The sequence below is a fragment of the Lepus europaeus genome, chromosome 21, assembly GCF_033115175.1.
Source record: "Lepus europaeus isolate LE1 chromosome 21, mLepTim1.pri, whole genome shotgun sequence".
Lineage (NCBI taxonomy): Eukaryota > Metazoa > Chordata > Mammalia > Lagomorpha > Leporidae > Lepus > Lepus europaeus.
In genome coordinates this window covers 56252756-56270793 of record NC_084847.1, presented here as the reverse complement: position 1 = coordinate 56270793, position 18038 = coordinate 56252756, and the positions used below count along the sequence as shown (strand labels likewise).

At 62.3% G+C, this 18038-nt stretch overlaps 1 protein-coding gene across 3 annotated transcripts in view; it reads left to right on the top strand.

Annotated features, from left to right (window-relative positions):
• Nucleotides 1-18038, top strand: part of GRID2IP (Grid2 interacting protein) — a 38953-nt gene that overhangs the window by 14781 nt on the left and 6134 nt on the right. The window contains exons 1-12 of one of the 3 annotated variants that reach the window (XM_062179728.1): nucleotides 3376-3410; nucleotides 5385-5633; nucleotides 5817-5902; nucleotides 7890-7959; nucleotides 8415-8509; nucleotides 8747-8930; nucleotides 13850-14004; nucleotides 14899-15030; nucleotides 15284-15381; nucleotides 15560-15677; nucleotides 16288-16631; nucleotides 17046-17462. In XM_062179728.1, the coding sequence (XP_062035712.1) occupies nucleotides 3376-3410; nucleotides 5385-5633; nucleotides 5817-5902; nucleotides 7890-7959; nucleotides 8415-8509; nucleotides 8747-8930; nucleotides 13850-14004; nucleotides 14899-15030; nucleotides 15284-15381; nucleotides 15560-15677; nucleotides 16288-16631; nucleotides 17046-17462 (1983 nt within the window). Of the gene's footprint in view, nucleotides 1-3375; nucleotides 3411-5384; nucleotides 5634-5816; nucleotides 5903-7889; nucleotides 7960-8414; nucleotides 8510-8746; nucleotides 8931-13849; nucleotides 14005-14898; nucleotides 15031-15283; nucleotides 15382-15559; nucleotides 15678-16287; nucleotides 16632-17045; nucleotides 17463-18038 lie in introns of those variants that run through there. The other 2 variants (XM_062179727.1, XM_062179729.1) reach the window with 2 other exon arrangements.

Genomic DNA, 18038 nt, shown 5'->3' with positions numbered 1-18038 from the left:
CCCTGGGCGCCGCTCTGTTCCTGTCCCCGCCTTTCCCTGGCCGCAGCTGATCTCCGAGATTGGCAGGTCAGGAAGGCCGGGGGAGGGGCGTCCCGGGGGGCGTGCTGGGCTCTGAGCCCCGGGATGCCCGGCCCTGCAGCCTCTCCCGCGCCTGAGCAGCCGCAGCCTTAGCTGTCAGTGCAGCCGGGAGAGGCTGCTGGAGGAGGGGGCAGCACTCAGCTGGGCTCTGGAGGGAGAGGGCTCCCCTAGCAGGGGGCTGAGGCGTGCCCCCCCACTCTCCCCCACACACCCGTCCTGGGCTGGCAGGTTGCCAGTCCCCACTAGTGCTGGCTCAGCCAGTGATGGTGATCCCCGCACAGCGTGCCTTCCCGATAGAGCTCATGGAGGACAGGGGTCCTCAAGGCCACAGTTAGCCATGTTCACCGGGGTCCAGGGAGCCTGCATGGCTAACTCAGCACGGAGCAATCTGGGCAGCCTCCTCGGCAGAGGCGGAGCGGCCCTGTGTCCTTTGGAGAGTGGAAGGATGCCAGCAAGGAGGCTGATAAGGGGCAGGCACCTGGCCGGAGAGGGTGGGAGCAGTGCCACGGTGGCCCCGGGGTAGCCCATGGTGCCCAGCGGGAAGCCTCCCAATATGCCAGCCAAGGAGAGCCCCTGCTGGGACAGTGGGACCTGGCATGGAGAAGACACAGGCTTTAATGGCGGCTCAGTGGCCAAAGGGTAGTGAAAAAAGAAACAGATATTTGTGTGTGAGTATGAGAGAGAGAGAGAACTGCACATGGAGGGGGGGATAGAACCCCTCCCCACAAATCAGGGAGGTGGGGACAATGAGACCAGGAACCTGCACCATCCCGCCCAGTAGCCACCTGCCACATGTGGCCATTGAAGATAAAATGTATTTACTGTTTGCTAACATTGACGGTTCAGCTTAGGCTCACGGGCTACATTCCAGGGTGGCTGCCCTGTGGGGTTGTGCAAGAGAACGCGCCCACAGTCACAACGTAAGCTAAAGGCAGCGTCTTCCTCGCCGACGGCAGTTAGTCCTGCCGCTCAGAGCCTAATCTGGGTCTGTCCCAGAGGGACGGATCCCAGGCTGACGAGGTGATGAAACGGCTTTATAATTAGGACAGGCAGGCCGTTTGGAAAGTGTGACGTGGCCAGGAGGGAACAGGAGAGCAGCCAGCTTTGTGGTCCACTAGCGTTTCAAGGAACGGGAGGAGGAGGGCGAGGAGGAGGGGGCGGTGTCTGCGGGGGGTGGGGTGGGGTGGGGGGGTGGGAAGCAGCTGGAGTTTGGAGCCCAGCAGACCCAGCTGGAACCCCAGGTCCACTCTGTTGGTGGCGCCTTGAGCAGGTTAACTGACGTGTATGGCGTATGTTTAAAGTGGGGCTCATGATGCAGGATCCCGGGTGGGAAACCATACAAATGAACTCTCCCATCTGTAGGCAGGACAGAGATGTGCTGAGAATCTGGGGAGGGGCGTGAGGAACCATCAGCATCTCCCCCAGCCCCTTCTGCGTGGGTGCCGGGTGCCAGGGCCACCATCAAACCAAGTCATTGGGAGAACTCGGAGGTTCTGAGGGTGGCAGTGTCGGGCTCCCTGGCTCCTCCCGGGCACGGTCTCTCCAAGAGTGGCTTTGCAAAGTGCAGTGCTAACGACATTTGGTGCCTGATGTTTCTGCCCCCGGGGGTGGTCCTGTGCCTTGGATGGTGTTGAGCAGCCTCCCTGGCCTCACTGTCCACTGAATCTAGTGCCCCCATTGTCATCTTGTAACAGGGTGTAACAGGGAGCAGAACAAGTGCCCTGCAGAGGTCTCTGGCAGTGGCCTCTTCCAGCGGCAGGCGCTTCAGGGAAGTCCAGCTGCTGCTCCTGCAAGCCCATGCTGCCTTGGGCCACCTGGCCAGGTGCACCATGCCCGCGGGGACGTGCGCCGGGGCAGCGTGTCCAGATCCCAGCAGGAGCACATGGTCGCCCACAGCGTGGTGGGCAGGTGCCATAGCTGTTATCATGGCACACGCGGTTCTGGTTGCTGGGCCATTCATTGCACCTGGCACAGAACCAGAAAGTGACTCCATCACGAGAGACAGGCTTTGCTGTCCGTGAGGATGGCTAGACATTTCTGTCCCTGGGTGGGGCTGAGGACAAGGAGTGGGGAGGGCACAGCGGGGGGGGGGGGGGGCTCTTGGCTTTGGCTTCCTGCTGCTGCCAGGAAGTGCAGGCCTGGGAGGGCTGGGGGGTGGGGGGGGGGGGGCTTGCCAAGGCCAGGTGCACTGTGGCCCAGGGCCTGGACAGAGCACCGGATGGCGGCAGCCACATCTGCTGTGTCCTCCCTGTGCCTCTCTGAGCCAGGCAAGATGTTTCTCGGAGTGACACAGCCAAAGCCCCGGGGTTTCCAGCCCGCGAGGGGAGGGCCAGCTGCTGCCGCCCCTGTTGAGGTTGCCTGGGGAGGAGCCCTCCCCAGGAAGCCCCCAGGATCTGTCTTCTGGCCCCCTGAGGCTGTCAGGCCTGGGGTCTGCTCCTGCTCTGACAGGGAGCAGCAGGGCCAGGGGCAGGGCAGAGCCCTGTCACCTCCCCCTCCTCCCCTTCAGGCGTCCCTGGGGTCTTGTCCCCACCTGGGCAGCCCCTCCTCACTTGCACTCCCCAGGCCTCAGACACTGCCCCTTTGCTGTATTTTGCAGTCCAGCCATGTGTGCCCAACACCCCTACCTGAGGGCCCTCCCTTCCAGCATCACCCGGCCCCTGGAGGGCTCCAGCGCCTGGGGTCCCTCATTCCTCCTTGAATCCGGAAAGCCTCCCGTGGCTGCCTGCGGGGCTGGGGTGGGCTGCTGACCCTGGCATTCTGGGCCCCCAGTCCAGCCTCTTCTCCACCAGAGCTTCCCGCTGCGTAGGTAGGAAGGATTTCTCCCTCCCCTGCCGGCTCCTGCTAAACCCTGGAAGCCCGGAACAAAGACCACCCCCGCCGGAAAGCCTTCCAGGTTCTACAGAAAGGAATGGGGCTTCCTCTGGACCCAGTCTTGGCGGCGGCGCAGCGTGGAGGACGAGCCGCCGTGCCGGTCCAGGCAGCCGAGCCTCCAGAAGAATGGATAGCACAAGTGCCAAGGGCGGGGAGCGGGGCGACCTCCAAGCGCCCCGGGCTTCCACCACCACCCCCCCCAACCCCCCCCCCCCCGCCAGCTAGCGGAAGGGTCCCTCGGCGGGGCGGGGCGGGGCGGGGCCACGCGAGAGGGGCGGGCGCGGGGCCGCGGGCCGGGACGGCTCGGGAGGGGCCGAGCGCTCTCTCCGGGCAGAGGCGTGTGGAGTCGCGGCGCCCTCGCTCCGCTCGCGGGCTCGGCCGCCCCCGGCCCCTCGGCACCTGCCGCGCCGCGGTCCTCGGCTCCAGATGGGGAAAGACCAGGGCTTCTCTCGGCACTTTCGGTAGCTTCCCCACCGCTCCCGCGTCCCCAGGAACCGTGCGCCCTGGGCGCAGCGGACCCTCCTCCGGCCGGCCAGAAAGGGGGTGGGGCTGGAGCACTGAGGTGCTTCCCTGACCTGGGTGGGCGCCCTGGAGCCTGGGAGGAGCCCGGGGGCTGGGGAGGGTGGAGACAAACGGTGTGGGGAGGTCTTCGCGTTGGGCGCTGGGGACCCTGGAGTCGGAGTCAAAACCAAGGGCCAGGAGTGAAAAGCCCTGGTTCCTTCTTTCTCTGATGGAGGGGACAGGACAGAGGCTGAGGCTTGGGTCGGGTGCTCTGGGTGAGAGTTTGGGGGGCACTGCCACTCCACTCCCTTAGGGCCCCTCTCCGTCAGTTCACTGGTGGATGATCCTGGGTGAGATGGAGAAAGCTGAGCGGGGGCCGGGAATACAGCTGAGAGAAGACTCCCTAGGGAAGTCCTTGGTGGAACCTGGGGTTGGTTTTGGACCTGACCCTGGCAGACAGAACTGAGCGGAGAGCAAGGTGGTTTTGTGCACCCCCCCCCCGGGGGGGAGGGAGTCCCATGGCCTCAGAGATCTCTTGGCAAAGGACACAGGAATCCTGGGGTGGCTGTTGCAGGGCTGGCACAGCCAGAGGGGTAGTGGTCAGTCCCTGTAGGCAATGCAGCCGCACTGCGCCCGGCTCTGCTGGGCCAGACTGGGCTGCATGGAGGGCTCGCGTGAGCCGGGAAGGGTGTCTGGCTCTCCACGCAGCCTTGGCCTCTATCAACCGCAAGGACCCCAAGCAGGACAGGGGCCACCCAGCCTCCTCCCACCCGTGTGGTTGATGCCTCACCCTGGCTCCCACCAGAGGGGCAGGCCTTGCTGCTGCAGGCTGGAGCTGGAATGGCCACTTGGCCCCTGCCCAGGCTGGACTCGGGTTTGGTGTCTGGTGCCTTCCAGAGCCTGGGACTGGACCCAAAGTGGGGAGCAGGCAGTCTCAGGCTTCCTCCCTCAGTGCCAATGCAGCAAGCATGTGGGGTGTGGGTAATGTGCAGGCTAGACAGATGGAGGGGGCAGGCTCCCGAGACCTCGAGTGACCATCTGGGGCATCACTGCAGGGGGCAGGATGGGCTCCTGGCAGAGCTGAGCTGGCCACTACATTCTGGCTGCCGCCTCCCTGCAACACACAGGCCCAGGCAGAGCTCTCTGGAGGGCAGCAAAACGCACCCGACTCCCAGAGGATCCATGCCCATTCCCTTGCACCAAGGGGGCTCCTCCACCTGCCCGGCCACCTTAATCCTGCCCACAGAGGGTGGGGGGTGGGGACCACTAGCCAAGCTCAGAGGGGTTGTATTGCAGCTGGCTGCAGGGTCACTGTCCCCTCCCTGTCTCCTTCCCCCTCCCCCTTATGCCCTTGGCACTGACTCCAGGGAAAGGATCCTTGGGATGCAGCCTGGGAAGCATTGCTAGCCAGCAGACCTTTGAGGGTCCTTCTCAGAGGCCCTGCCACAATGCAGAGCCTGGGCTCCCATTGCAGGCGCGCTAAGGGCCAGCGACAGAATCCTGGAAGGCCACAGATCCCCTCTGCCCTGCGACCACAGAGTCCAGCCCTGTGTTAGCTGGTCACAGTGGCTTGCAGCTAAGTGACTGATTTCCAGACTCCTTGAGACCAGGGGACCCAGCGTGGCCTCCCTCACCGTTTTGAGCTCCAGCTCCTGGGTGGGGCTGAGTAAGCAGGAGATCACAATGAATGGAGGCCAAGGGCGAGTCCACTTTAGCGAAGTGAATGCACAGGGCAGATGTGGCGGTGCCGGCCCGAGAAGCAAGCGGGCAGCGGAGGCAGACCCCGGGCCCACCGCGGCCGGGTTTGTGCCAGAAGGCACCTAGAAACAAGCCTGGGACAGGTGTAACGGGGAGGGGAATCCGTGGCCGGGGGCGTGGCCCGCGGGGAGGCGCAGTCAGGGGTCGCGCCCCGACTCTGCCATCCTCGCCCGCAGAATCTTCATCCCCAAGAAGCACCGGGCGCGCTTCGACGAGGTGGTGTCGCAGGGCCTACTGGGCAAGCTGTGCCGCGCGCGCAGGGCGCAGGGCGCGCAGCGGCTTCGCCGGAGCCGCAGCGAAGAGCGGCCCGAGCGCCTCCTGGTGTCCACGCGCGCCAGCGCCGCCCCGCGCCGCCCGGACGAGCCGCCCCCGCGCAAAGCCGCCTCGCTGGTGGGCGGCCGCGCCGGCTCCGGGGGCGCGCGCAGGTACCCGAGGCGCGTGGGCACCGGCCGTGGACACCTCCCCATCCATGGCTTGGGGGATGGAGACCTGGGGTGGGGGTGACTGGGGAGGTTCATGGGAGCGGGACGCGGGACAGCTCCATGCTCTGCGTCTGCGGCAGAGCAGGAGTTGGTTCCTGCCTTCACCCCGCCCTTCTCTCTCCCCAGGACAGTCCGCGTCTACAAGGGCAACAAGAGCTTTGGTTTTACGCTGCGCGGCCATGGGCCTGTCTGGATCGAGTCTGTCCTGCCTGGTGAGGGGTGGGCAGGGTTATCCCCAGTGGTTCTGCCCACGTGGGTGGCGCAGGCCGGTAGATCCAAATCAGCCACCTTTCACCCCAGCGTCGGCATCACCGCAAATTCTCTCCTCTAAGGTCTTTCCTGTGTTGCCACGGAGGGCCAGAGGTATTGATCAGGACACGGGGCAGCCAGGACAGTGGGTGCTTGCCCAGGCTGTGGCACAACCAGACTCAGAGAGATAGCAGGGCCTCAGTACCTCTGCCCGCCCCACGCACCCCTACCTGGACCCCTTTTCTCTTCCCACCTGCTCTGGACTCCTGGGACTTGAGCCTTCCCAGTGCAGTGGTCTCTCTTCCCTGCCTGTCCAGCAAGGTCCCAAGTGGGCTGTGTGCTCCGTTCCGTCGTGGACAGTCTCAGCAGGGCTACCGAGGTGGACTCTGCTTCCATGTGACCACCCCTCAGAACTGGGCCACTCGCTCTGCCCTGCACCCACCCCCTCCCAGCAAGAAGCCCCTGGCGACACAGCCCCAGCTGTGCCCCTGTTGGTGCTGCCCCTTCCTGCACCTCCACATGTCACACCTTCCGTGAAGCTTGAGATCTTTCCGGAAGTGAATCCTGGGACCTGGCTCGTGCCGGTTCTCAGTGGACGCAGGCATCGCTAAGCGGTTGACTCCACGGTGTAGGGAGGGGGCCCGCGGCTGCTCGGAGGAGGGCTTCCTCTAGGAACAGCTAATCCCAGTCTCCCTGCCTCTTCCACGTGCGGGTGGAGAGACCTGGTGTTGGGCTTTGCTAAAATCCACAGGTGCTGTTCTCCCCAGCCAACCTCCAGGCAGGTGACTGCCTGCTTTTCCTGCCATAGGAAACATAGGAAAGGCTGTGCCAAGTCAGGGACCTGGGGTCTCCTGAGCCCCTAGCCCAGTGACCACTGATCCCCTGGGACAGCCGCTCTGGCCGTCCTCCTCCTCCAAGTGGAAGTCCAGGCAGGCTGGGTTCAACTAATCCTCACCCTCTCCCTGCTTTCCATCCCAGGGAAAGGACTCCTTCCCCTACCCCATCTCACCTCTTCCAGGAAGTCTCCCCTGATTGTTCCCCCGCCTCACCTCAACTTGCCAGCCCTGCCTTCCAGGTGCTAGGTCCGACTCTCAGGGCCATCAAGGGAGAAAGTACGAGTTGCCTGCCCGTCTGCATTTTAAAACACAGGCTTTGCTGTTACCTGGGCCAGCCAAGGCTAATGAGCCAAGGAGACCACTGCCATTGGAAACCTAGTTTGTCACTCACAGGTCCCAAGGGGAGGAAGGAAGTGGGCCATACTGCGGGGGACTGTGGAGGGTAAGGTTCCCTAGGGTGGGTCCAGGGACAAGACCAGGGCAGGGGGAGCGCGAGGAAGCACAGGCTACAGCCTTCGTTGGGGTTGTCACCAGCAGCAGTGGGCGGGGCAAGGCAAGCAGGCTAAACCAGCTCAGGACCAGGTGTTGGAATAATTGCAGCGACTCCAGGGCAGAGGGACTGGGGTGAGTAGGGCAGGCGGCCACAGTGAAGCCCCCACCGAGGGGGTACTCAGAGGCACAGGCTCAGAAAGGGTTGGCTTGCATGCTAAAGGCACACTTGCTAAAGTCCTTTTCGGGTGGAGTCCATCTCGCCAGGCCCCAAGATGTCAAAGCATCAGGAAATGCAGGAAACAAAAAAAAAAATTTTGACTAATGCGCCAGGTTTCCCCAGCCTGAGGGCGGAGCGTCGCTTGCATGCACCCTGACGTGAGGCGCCAAGACCAGAGCTGCAGCGGGGGCCCTTCAGCAGCCCAGGGCCTGACCCCCTCCCCCCAGGGGGAGGTCACTGTGTCCTGAGCCCACGTGGCCATCTGCGGACCCAGACTGCACCTTCCTCCACCACCCAGCGTGTCTCTGAGCCTCGCTGCTGGCCTGTAAAACAGGAGAGCGGCATCTGGCCGCCAGCGCCAGGCCCTGCCCCGCTGACTCCCATGTCTTCTCTTCTGGCTTCCAGGCAGCCCGGCTGACAATGCCGCCCTCAAGTCGGGCGACCGGATCCTGTTCCTCAACGGACTGGACATGAGGTCAGGGGCTTCCAGGGACCATCCCCTCCCCCCATGATGACGCCTGCCTCTTGGGACATCCAGGCCCTGGTCCCGATCCCTAGCCAGTTGGTGCCCAGGCCCTGTCCCTCTTCCCATGCAAACTCTTGAGTCCATACTCCGCACCTGGCCCAGGACCTCAGTTCCTCCTTCCAGCCAGGGGAATCCCCCAACTCCATGCTGGGGACACCGTGTTGCAGGGACCCCCTGTGTGTGGCGGTGGCAGGGCCACAGCTCCTTCAGCCAGGAAAGTAAAGGCCCAGGTGGTGAACTAAGCTGGTCCGAGGCCTGGGGCTTTTACCATGCAAGAGATTCTAAACAGGAGAGGCAGGCCCTGGCCAGTCGTGGCCTCTCCAGGCAGGACCGGGAGGTCTGACCGGCAGCCGTGGACATGGCTGACCCCAATGTGGCCCTCCTGGGCCATCTCTGCTTGGCAGGAACTGCTCACATGACAAGGTGGTGTCCATGCTGCAGGGCAGTGGCGCGATGCCCACGCTGGTGGTGGAGGAGGGGCTCGTCCCGTTCGCCAGCGGTGAGACCCCCTCCCCCAACACTGCCACTGCGGGGCCCCCTAGTGTGCAGAGGACTCTGCAGCCTCCCTCCCAGGGCTGCCCCCAGGTGGGGCTGGAACCCCAAGGGGACCCCGCCCAGGGCTCTCGCTCCCACCCCAACTCCGGCTGCCCGCAGCAGGTGGCCTCCCAGTGCACTGCCCGGCAGACACACCCTCCACACACCTGACCTGTGCCTCTCCTGCCTGTGGTCCCAGCAGACTCCGATTCCCTGGATTCACCCAACCCGTCGTCAGCGCTCACCTCCCTGCAGTGGGTGGCCGAGATCCTGCCGTCCAGCATCCGGGTCCAAGGGAGGACCTTCAGCCAGCAGCTGGAACACCTGCTCACACCGCCCGAGCGCTATGGCGTCTGCCGGGCCCTCGAGAGCTTCTTCCAGCACAGGTGGCTGGGCCACTGCGGGGGTGGGGCCTGTCTGGGGTGGACTCCAGGTCCTGCCCGTATGTACCCTGCTGGGCTCCCTGCCTAAGCCTCAGCTCCATCTCCTGGGGGAGTCTCCTAGAAGGAGGCACCTGCGGGGGGCGGGGGGAGCTCCAGGGTTGGAATGCAGAAGCAAGCCCCACCTCTGACACCCAGCCACGTGGTCTGTGAAGTGAGCCCTGTCCTTGGCCGGGGCTCTCCCTGGGAGCCAGTCTGTGGGCAGCACTTCACGCTGGGGGACCATTGTCATGATCTGTGTCAAGCCCCTCACTGCTTCAGTCCCTTTTGTTTAAATCCTTTTTTTTTTTCTTTAAAGATGTATTTATTTAAAATGCAGACCATCAGAGAGAGAGTCAGAGGTCTTCCACCCACTGGTTCGCCCCACCCCCCAAATAGCTACAGCACCCAAATGGCTGGGCCATGCTGAAGCGGGGAGCCAGGAACCCCATCACCCCAGGCGCAGCATCAGGGAGCTGGATCTGAAGTGGAGCAGCCAGAACTCCAGCCAGCACTCTGATGGCTTAACTCGCTGCGCCACAGCGAGGCAGTTTTATTAAGATGTCATTCACTTAGGCCGGCGCCGCGGCTCAATAGGCTAATCCTTCACCTGCGGCGCCGGCACACCGGGTTCTAGTCCCGGTCAGGGCGCCAGATTCTATCCCGGTTGCCCCTCTTCCAGGCCAGCTCTCTGCTGTGGCCCGGGAGTGCAGTGGAGGATGGCCCAAGTGCTTGGGCCCTGCACCTGCATGGGAGACAGGAGAAGCACCTGGCTCCTGGCTTCGGATCAGCACGGTGCGCCAGCCGCAGCGCGCTACCGCGGCGGCCATTGGAGGGTGAACCAACGGCAAAAGGAAGACCTTTCTCTCTGTCTCTCTCTCTCTCACTGTCCACTCTGCCTGTCCAAAAAAAAAAAAAAAAAAAAAAAAGCCATTCACTTTCACTTGCCCCGCAGTTGAGCCACTTAAGTGTACGGTTCGGTGTTTAGTGTGATCGTGCGTTGCCAACAGGCACGTGTCCCGAGACACCCGTCAGTCATCTCATCCGGTGTGAGCGTCACAGAGTGCACACACACAAGCCGGCACTAGTGGGACCCTTCCTTGGCTAGGACGTCCCGACACGGCCACGTCACTCCTAGGTACAGCCATCACTGCAGCCGGCTGTAGAACTTCATCAGGCCAGAAGGAAACCCTGAACCCTGTCCCGTCGTCCTCTGCCCCGACCCTGGGCAGCCAGCGTCTGTGGTCTCTGCAGACTCTGCACTCTCACGAGCGGGCACTCAGGTCTGGCTTCTTGCACTGAGCTTGAAACTGTCGCGCTCCATGTGAGTTGGCCAGTGCTCCTCGCTCCTTCCTGTGGCCGAACACGCCCCCATCGCGTGGGCGTGCCACATGGTGTTCTTGCACCTTGTCTGGAGACAGACACCTGTGTGCGTTGTCTGCCCATCACTCCCTGTGAGCTCCACTTGCTGGGGCCATGGCCGCCCAGGATGGGCATCCTTTGGTTTGCAGGTATTCTCAGAAAGTGGGCGCTGCTGTGTAGTTCGACGTCTTTTTCTTTTGCATCATGGTTGAGTTGTTTTTTTTTTTTTTTTTTTTTTTGATAGGCAGAGTGGACAGTGAGAGAGAGACAGAGAGAAAGGTCTTCCTTTTGCCGTTGGTTCACCCTCCAATGGCCGCCGCGGTAGCGCGCTGCGGCCGGCGCACCGCGCTGTTCCGATGGCAGGAGCCAGGTGCTTCTCCTGGTCTCCCATGGGGTGCAGGACCCAAGCACTTGGGCCATCCTCCACTGCACTCCCTGGCCACAGCAGAGAGCTGGCCTGGAAGAGGGGCAACCGGGACAGGATCGGTGCCCCGACCGGGACTAGAACCCGGTGTGCCGGCGCCGCAAGGCGGAGGATTAGCCTGTTGAGCCACGGCGCCGGCTTTTTTTTTTTTTTTTTTGATAGGCAGAGTGGACAGTGAGAGAGAGACAGAGAGAAAGGTCTTCCTTGGTTCACTCTCCAATGGCCGCAGCGGTAGGCGCGCTGCAGCCGGCGCACCGCGCTGATCCGATGGCAGGAGCCAGGTGCTTATCCTGGTCTCCCATGGGGTGCAGGGCCCAAGCACTTGGGCCATCCTCCACTGCACTCCCTGGCCACAGCAGAGAGCTGGCCTGGAAGAGGGGCAACCGGGACAGGATCAGTGCCCTGACCGGGACTAGAACCCACTGTGCCGGCGCTGCAAGGCGGAGGATTAGCCTAGTGAGCCGTGGCGTCGGCCATGGTTGAGTTTTAAGTCATGGCCTGTGTTTGATTTTTTTCTTACCAACTATGTGTTTAGGTCTGTCTTCACTCAGTGCATTTTTTTTTTTTACAGGCAGAGTGGACAGTGAGAGAGAGAGACAGAGAGAAAGGTCTTCCTTTTTGCCGTTGGTTCACCCTCCAATGGCCGCCGCGGCTGGCACGCTGCGGCCAACGCACCGCGCTGATCCGAAGGCAGGAGCCAGGTGCTTCTCCTGGTCTCCCATGGGGTGCAGGACCCAAGTAGTTGGGGCATCCTCCTCTGCACTCCTTGGCCACAGCAGAGAGCTGGCCTGGAAGAAGGGCAACCGGGACAGAATCCGGCGCCCCGACCGGGATTAGAACCCGGTGTGCCGGCACCGCAAGGCGGAGGATTAGCCTGTTGAGCCACGGCGCCGGCCCCAGTGCATGGTTTTGCCAGATTCCTGTGGGGCATGGCACTATCCACCTTTTGATTTTTTTTTTTTTGCTTGTCTTCCGGCCATAAAGTGACATCTTCTTATTTTTTAATATATAAAATTATTTTTATTTATTTGAGAGGCAGAAAGACAAAGAGAGACTGAAACAGACAAAGAGAGCTCCCCTCAGCTGCTTCTCTCCCCAGATGCCCACAACTGCTGTATCTGGACCAGGGCTGGAGCCAGCAGTCAGAAACTAAATCCAGGTCTCCCGCGTGGGCGGCAGGAGCCTGGTTTCTTGAGCCCGGTTTCTTCACTGCTGCGTCCCATGGCCAGGAGTCAGAGCCAGGCTTTGAATGCGGGCACTCTGCCGTGGAGCATCCTAACCGGCATCCTAACCACTTCTGAGATCCTGTCCGTTGGAATGGGTTTGATGTTGTTACCAGTCACTTAAGCCCCTTGTCATAGGCTCGGGAATGTGTGATGCATCCTCGACAAGGCACCTTTTCATGCCCTCCATCCCTTTCTGCTTTATTGGGCGCCTTGTTCCTGCTGATTTGCACGAGTCCCTCGTGCCCTTTAGACACCAGTTCCCCCTTGGTTTTGTAAACGTCTTCCCCTGTTTGTTGTTTCTCTTCCTACTTCTGCCATAGCCAGTCTTCACATTCCCAAGCTGTTCTCCGTGAACAGATGTCTTTGATTTTGTATTATCAAGCTCACCACATTCTTGGTCTTACTCTTTTGCCTTTTGAAATTTTATGAAGTCTTTGCTTTCTAGGTCTTTTTTCTTTTTAAAGATTTATTTATTTATTTGAAAGGCAGAGTCACAGAGAGAGGTACAGAGAGAGAGAGGGGAGAGAGAGAGAGAGAGAGAGAGAGAGAGAGAGAGAGAGAGAGAGGGGACTTCCATCCGTTGGTTCACTCCTCAGGTGGCCACAACGGCCAGAGCTGCGCCGATCTGAAGCCAGGAGCCAGGAGCTTCTTCTGGGTCTCCCATGCAGGTGCAGGGGTCCAAGGACTTGGACCATCTCCCGCTGCTTTCCCAGGCCATAGCAGAGAGCTGGATTGGAAGTGGAGCAGCCAGGACTAGAACCGGCACCCATATGGGATGCGGGCACCTCAGGCCAGGGCTTTAGCTCGCTGCACCAAAGGACCGGCCATGTAGGCCCTTTTAAAGATTTATTTATTTGGAAGGCAGAGTTAGAGAGAGGGAGAGACACACAGAGAGAGAGAGCTCTTCCATCTGCTGCTTCACTCCCCAGATGACCACAACAGCCAGGGCTGGGCCAGGCTGAAGCCAGGAGCCAGGCTCTCCCACATGGGTGCAGGGGCTGAAACCCTTGGGCCGTCTTCCACTGCTTTCTCAGGCATGTTAGCAGGGAGCTGGATCAGAAGTGGAGCAGCCGGGACATGAACCAGTGTCCATATGGGACGCTGGAGCTGCAGGCAGCGGTTTAACCCGCCACACCACAACACCAGGCCCAGTTCTCCTAATTTTATAATGTTACCTGTCATACTTGGGTCTTCTTCCCACCCAGAGTTCACCTGGATGAGTGGTTTTATATAAGGACCCGGCTTTATCTTTTCCATATACTGCAGTCAGCAAACTGTGCAGTAGATGCTATTTAAGACCTGTTTTATTTATTTGAAAGGCAGAGTAACACAGAGTGAGAAACAGTGGGGGTAGGGGGAGAGAGAGTCCATCCACTGGTTCACTCCCCAAAGGGCTGCAACAGCCAGATCTGGGCTGGGCTGGAGCCAGGAACCCCATCTGGGTCTCCCACATGGGGGCAGAGTCCCAAGCACTTGGGCCATCTTCTGCTGCCTTCCCAGGTGCATTGGCAGGAAGCTGGATTGGAAGCAGAGCAGCTGGGACTTGAATCGGCACTTCCATATGAGATGCCAGTGTTGTAAGCGATGGCTTAGCCTGCTGTGTCACCACTCCAGCCTAGGAGGTGCTATTTTGATCCCCATGCTATAGGTGGGCACAGAGAAGTTAAGTAAGCTGAGAAAGGACACTCAGCCGCTCAGTGGCAGAGCCAGGATTTGAATCTCGCCGACCTGGCCCTAGAGCCCACCTTCTTGCCTGCTGCTCCTTCTCTGGCTGAATTCTGTGGCCTGGAAGGGTCGCCCTGGTCTCCACCCCACCCTACCCGCTGTGGTGAACCCCTGGATAATGAACCCCTTTGTCCTGCACCCTCCCCCAGGAACATCGACACCCTCATCGTGGACGTCTACCCCGTGCTAGACACGCCTGCCAAGCAGGTGCTGTGGCAGTTCATCTACCAGCTACTGACCTACGAGGAGCAGGAACTTTGCCAGGAGAAAATCGCATGTTTCCTCGGCTACACGGCCATGACTGGTAAGCTGCCCCACCCACCTGGTGCACAGCCAGACACCTGTCCCCACCCAGGAGTCCTTACAGGCAGCCTGGGCCCCGCCCCAGGCCTCAGCCCGTGCTCTCCCACCCGACTGCCTGCTCTCAGGCTCCTCACGCACAGAATGGGAGTGACCTCAGCAGCACTGCTTTGCATCCTGGGAAGTGTGTGTGGTTTGTTTTACAGACGCACCAGCACATGCCGCCTGGGTCACGAGCCCTTGGCCAGGTGGCACCTGGCTGGTGGGCTCCCAGCACATGCACACACATGTGTGGGAACACGCACACACATGCGCGTGCACCTGCTGCACACATTCACAGCCTGCCGGGCCGTGAGCCTCCCACCTGCCCACAGCACCCTGCACTGTTAAGCCAGGTGGAGGAAGTGTGTCACACCTGTGAATTTGCCCTGTTTGGGGCTCTCTGCACCTGCTTTGACAGTCCCTGCAGGTCTGCTATACGCTGGCCCTGTGGGCCCATGAGCCCTAGTCCTGGGGACTCACCGTTTTCTGGGGAGAGACAAGTGTCTTGGCAAGAAGCTCAGGGACTGGGCTGGGCAGCACACACCCTACACAGCTGTCCAGGCCAGGCCCTTCCCTGTTGTCCCCTAAGCCCCTTTGGACAGCAGCGATGAGCCTGGTCTCAGCATGGGACATGGAGCCCCTGGAAAGCCGGGGCCCTAGACTCTTACATGGGAAGAACCCTGTGGCTCAGATTTTGTCCCTCCGCTGGCCAGGCCTGGGGGCTCCTCCTGTGTTCTGGTGCCCAGTTTCCCTGGCCTGGGGCCCACTTCTTGGTCCAGGCGACTTTGCCCTCACTGGAGGCTCCGTGTCTGGCTGAGAGGGTGGGAGGCCACTATCTCGCCTGCATGTCCCACAGCAGAGTCAGAGCCGGAGCCAGAGCCGGAGCCAGAGCCGGTGCCCGAGCCCCAGCCACGGAGCTCCCTGAGGGCCTCCTCCGTGTGCCGCCGGAGCCTCCGGTCCCAGGGCCTGGAGACCAGCCTCAGCTGCGGTACGGCCCCCGATGGAAAGGCTGGGGTGGGTAGGTGGGAGAGGACCACCAGGGCTCAGTTTTCCCATCTGCAAAAGGGGTTTACAGTGCTGAGACTTGGACAGAGAATGAGGGCAGACAGGACCGAGCATGGCCATCCCGGGTCTGCGGGGCCTGTGGGATCCAAGCCAGGGCCCAGGCCTCACGGCTCAGGTGTGGTAAGGAGACCCCTGGGGCAGGCGCGGCCGCCCCTGATTCCTGATTTCCTCGGCAGGTCCCAGTGAGTGCCCTGAGATGCCACTTCCTCTGATCCCAGGAGAGCGCCAGGCCGGCGACGGCACGTCCCTCCCCGAGACCCCCAACCCCAAGATGGTGAGGCTCGCCCTGCCCCCCAGGTGGGGTACGCAGGGATGGGGGTGCTCATAGCTGAGGGGGCCCAGGAGGCCCCAGGCCAAGGCGCCCCCGTGGCTGCTGCTGGCTGGCTGAAGCCACGTTAGGGCCACGTGGGAGACATGGCGTGGGCTGCACTCCCCGTGCCCCGTCCCCACAGATGTCGGCCGTCTACGCGGAGCTCGAGTCGCGGCTGAGCAGCAGCTTCAAGGGGAAGATGGGGTCGACATCCCAACCCCTGGGCTCCCCGCCAGGCCCCAGCCCAGCAGACACGGCAGGTAGGGGCTTGCCAGCCCAGGTCCCCGGGAGGCACTGTCCTCCTGTCTGGCCGTCCCTGCGGTCCACACACCTGGGAAACATCCCCAAGGCAGAGGGAACCCCTCCCCCAGAGGCCTCCATGCATGGGTCAGGGTTGTCCACACGGTCAGGGTCATCCCGGCCCCGCCCATGTCACTTGTGCTCCTCACCCCAGTCATGGAAGGCCCCACGTTAGCAACACGCCCTTGGACAAACTACAATGTGCATGTGGGTTGCTGTGCGATTGGTAGTCAGAGGACAGGACCCTGTGCTCCCAGGGCATGCTGGGAATGGGAGGGGCCACCTGACCCTTGTCTGGAGCCCTTTGAATGGCATGCAGGTGGGCTGGGGTGTCCGTTTCAAGGCGAACTGAGGTCCAACCCGTCCCGGGGCTAAGTGGGGGTCTTCCTCAGATGCTCTGACCTTTGGCCCCGCGCTGGGAAGAGCCTGGGAGGCAGGGTCACCCAGACTGGGCAAAGGGGAGTGCCTAGGGCCACAGCACTGACCTGCCCCGGGCCCTCCCCTCCAGCCTGCACCTGTGACCTGGGTGCAGGCTGAACAGGGGTCCTCACGCTCCATCCCCCACCCCAGGGCCCAGGACCCTGTCCAGCGTCTCCTGGCCCAGCGAGCGGCTGCTGCCCTCCCCCTGCTACTACCCGCTGTGCTCAGGGGACCCGGGCTCCCCCAGCAGCTCCGAGTCCCACCCCTACGCCAGCCTGGACAGCAGCAGGGCGCCCTCCCCACAGCCCGTCCACCCCGACAGCCCCCCCAGCCCCGACCCTGCCCGCCCGCCCAGCCGCAGGAAGCTCTTCACCTTCTCGCGCCCCGTGCGAAGCCGGGACACTGACCGCTTCCTGGATGCGCTGAGTGAGCAGCTGGGGCCTCGCGTCACCATTGTGGAGGATTTTCTAACGCCCGAGAACGACTACGAGGAGGTGGGTGTGCAAGCAAGGGGGGAAGGGGCAGTGGTGGACGTGGAGCTCGGCGGGGAACCAAGTCCCCAGCTCCTGCAGGGGGCCCAGTGACCTCGGGGTCTGCCCCAGGCTACCCCATCCTGTCCCTGGCCCCAGGCTACCCCATCCTGTGCCTGGCCCCAGGCTATCGCATTTACCCTCATTACCCCATCCATGTCCCAGGCTACCTCACCCACAGTCTCAGGGTAAACCACCAGACCATTGTGTTCCTTTACCCAGCTTATCCCACCGAGTGCTGAGGTTAGCCCACACGCCTGGTCTGTCCTGGGCTATCCCATACTCCCCACCCTCAGCCCATGTTTCATACACATGCACCTGCTGTTGTCCGTCTGGGCCCAGCCCCGCCCTCCCCTCCCCTGCTCTCCCCCCCACCAGATGAGCTTCCATGACGACCAGGGCAGCTTTGCCACCAACGAGCGGAGCAGCGGGAGCGACTGCGTGAGCAGCAGCGAGGAGGGCAGCTCTCTGACATACTCCTCTATCTCCGACCACATACCCCCACCCCCGCTCAGCCCCCCACCCCCGCCACCCCTGCCTTTCCACGACCCCAAGCCTAGCTCCCGCTCCTCTGCCGGCCCCCGGGGTCCCAGCCAGGTGCTGCCCAAGCCCCTAGCCCAGCTCAGCCACCCGGTCCCACCGCCGCCTCCACCACCCCTGCCCCCGCCCGTGCCCTGTGCGCCCCCCATGCTGTCCCGGGGCCTGGGCCACCGGCGCAGCGAGACCAGCCACATGAGCGTCAAACGCTTGCGGTGGGAGCAGGTGGAGAACTCGGAAGGCACCATCTGGGGTCAGGTACGTGAGCCGGGCTGCCTGGGGCCCTGCACCAGGGGAGGGCGGCCATCCCCACAGTGTTCCCGGGACCAGCCCAAGGACACGTGCCCCTGGTGGTTGACGCAGGCATTGAAGCCAATCCGGGTCCCTAAGCCAGACACCCTGGGGACACCTGAAATGCCACCACACTTTTGGTCGAGTTCTTGTTCTCCTGGGTCCTTAAAAGGGGCAGCGGTCCACACTGCTGCCCGCCGGCCTCCACCATCACTACAGCGCTTGGATGTCCTCCCGACACTGCCAGCATCTACTCGAACACCCCCGGTGATGGGGGACTCGCCACCTGCCGAGGCCTCCCTCCCCTCTCTGGGCGATTTTCACCGCCGTCCCCTGTGTAGCTCTGAGCTCTTGTCTCCCAGAGCTCCCCCGCCCTGCCTGGCAGAGCAGGCATCCTACACCAGCCACAGGCCGCCAACCCTGTTCTTGAGGTCGTTCTAGAATGTGCCTTCTGGCCACAGTCCATGTCGTTGCCAAAGAGCAGGCCCCACGCGGAACCCCCAGCCAGCGCGGCTAGACTGGTGTAGAGTGGCGAGCAGGATC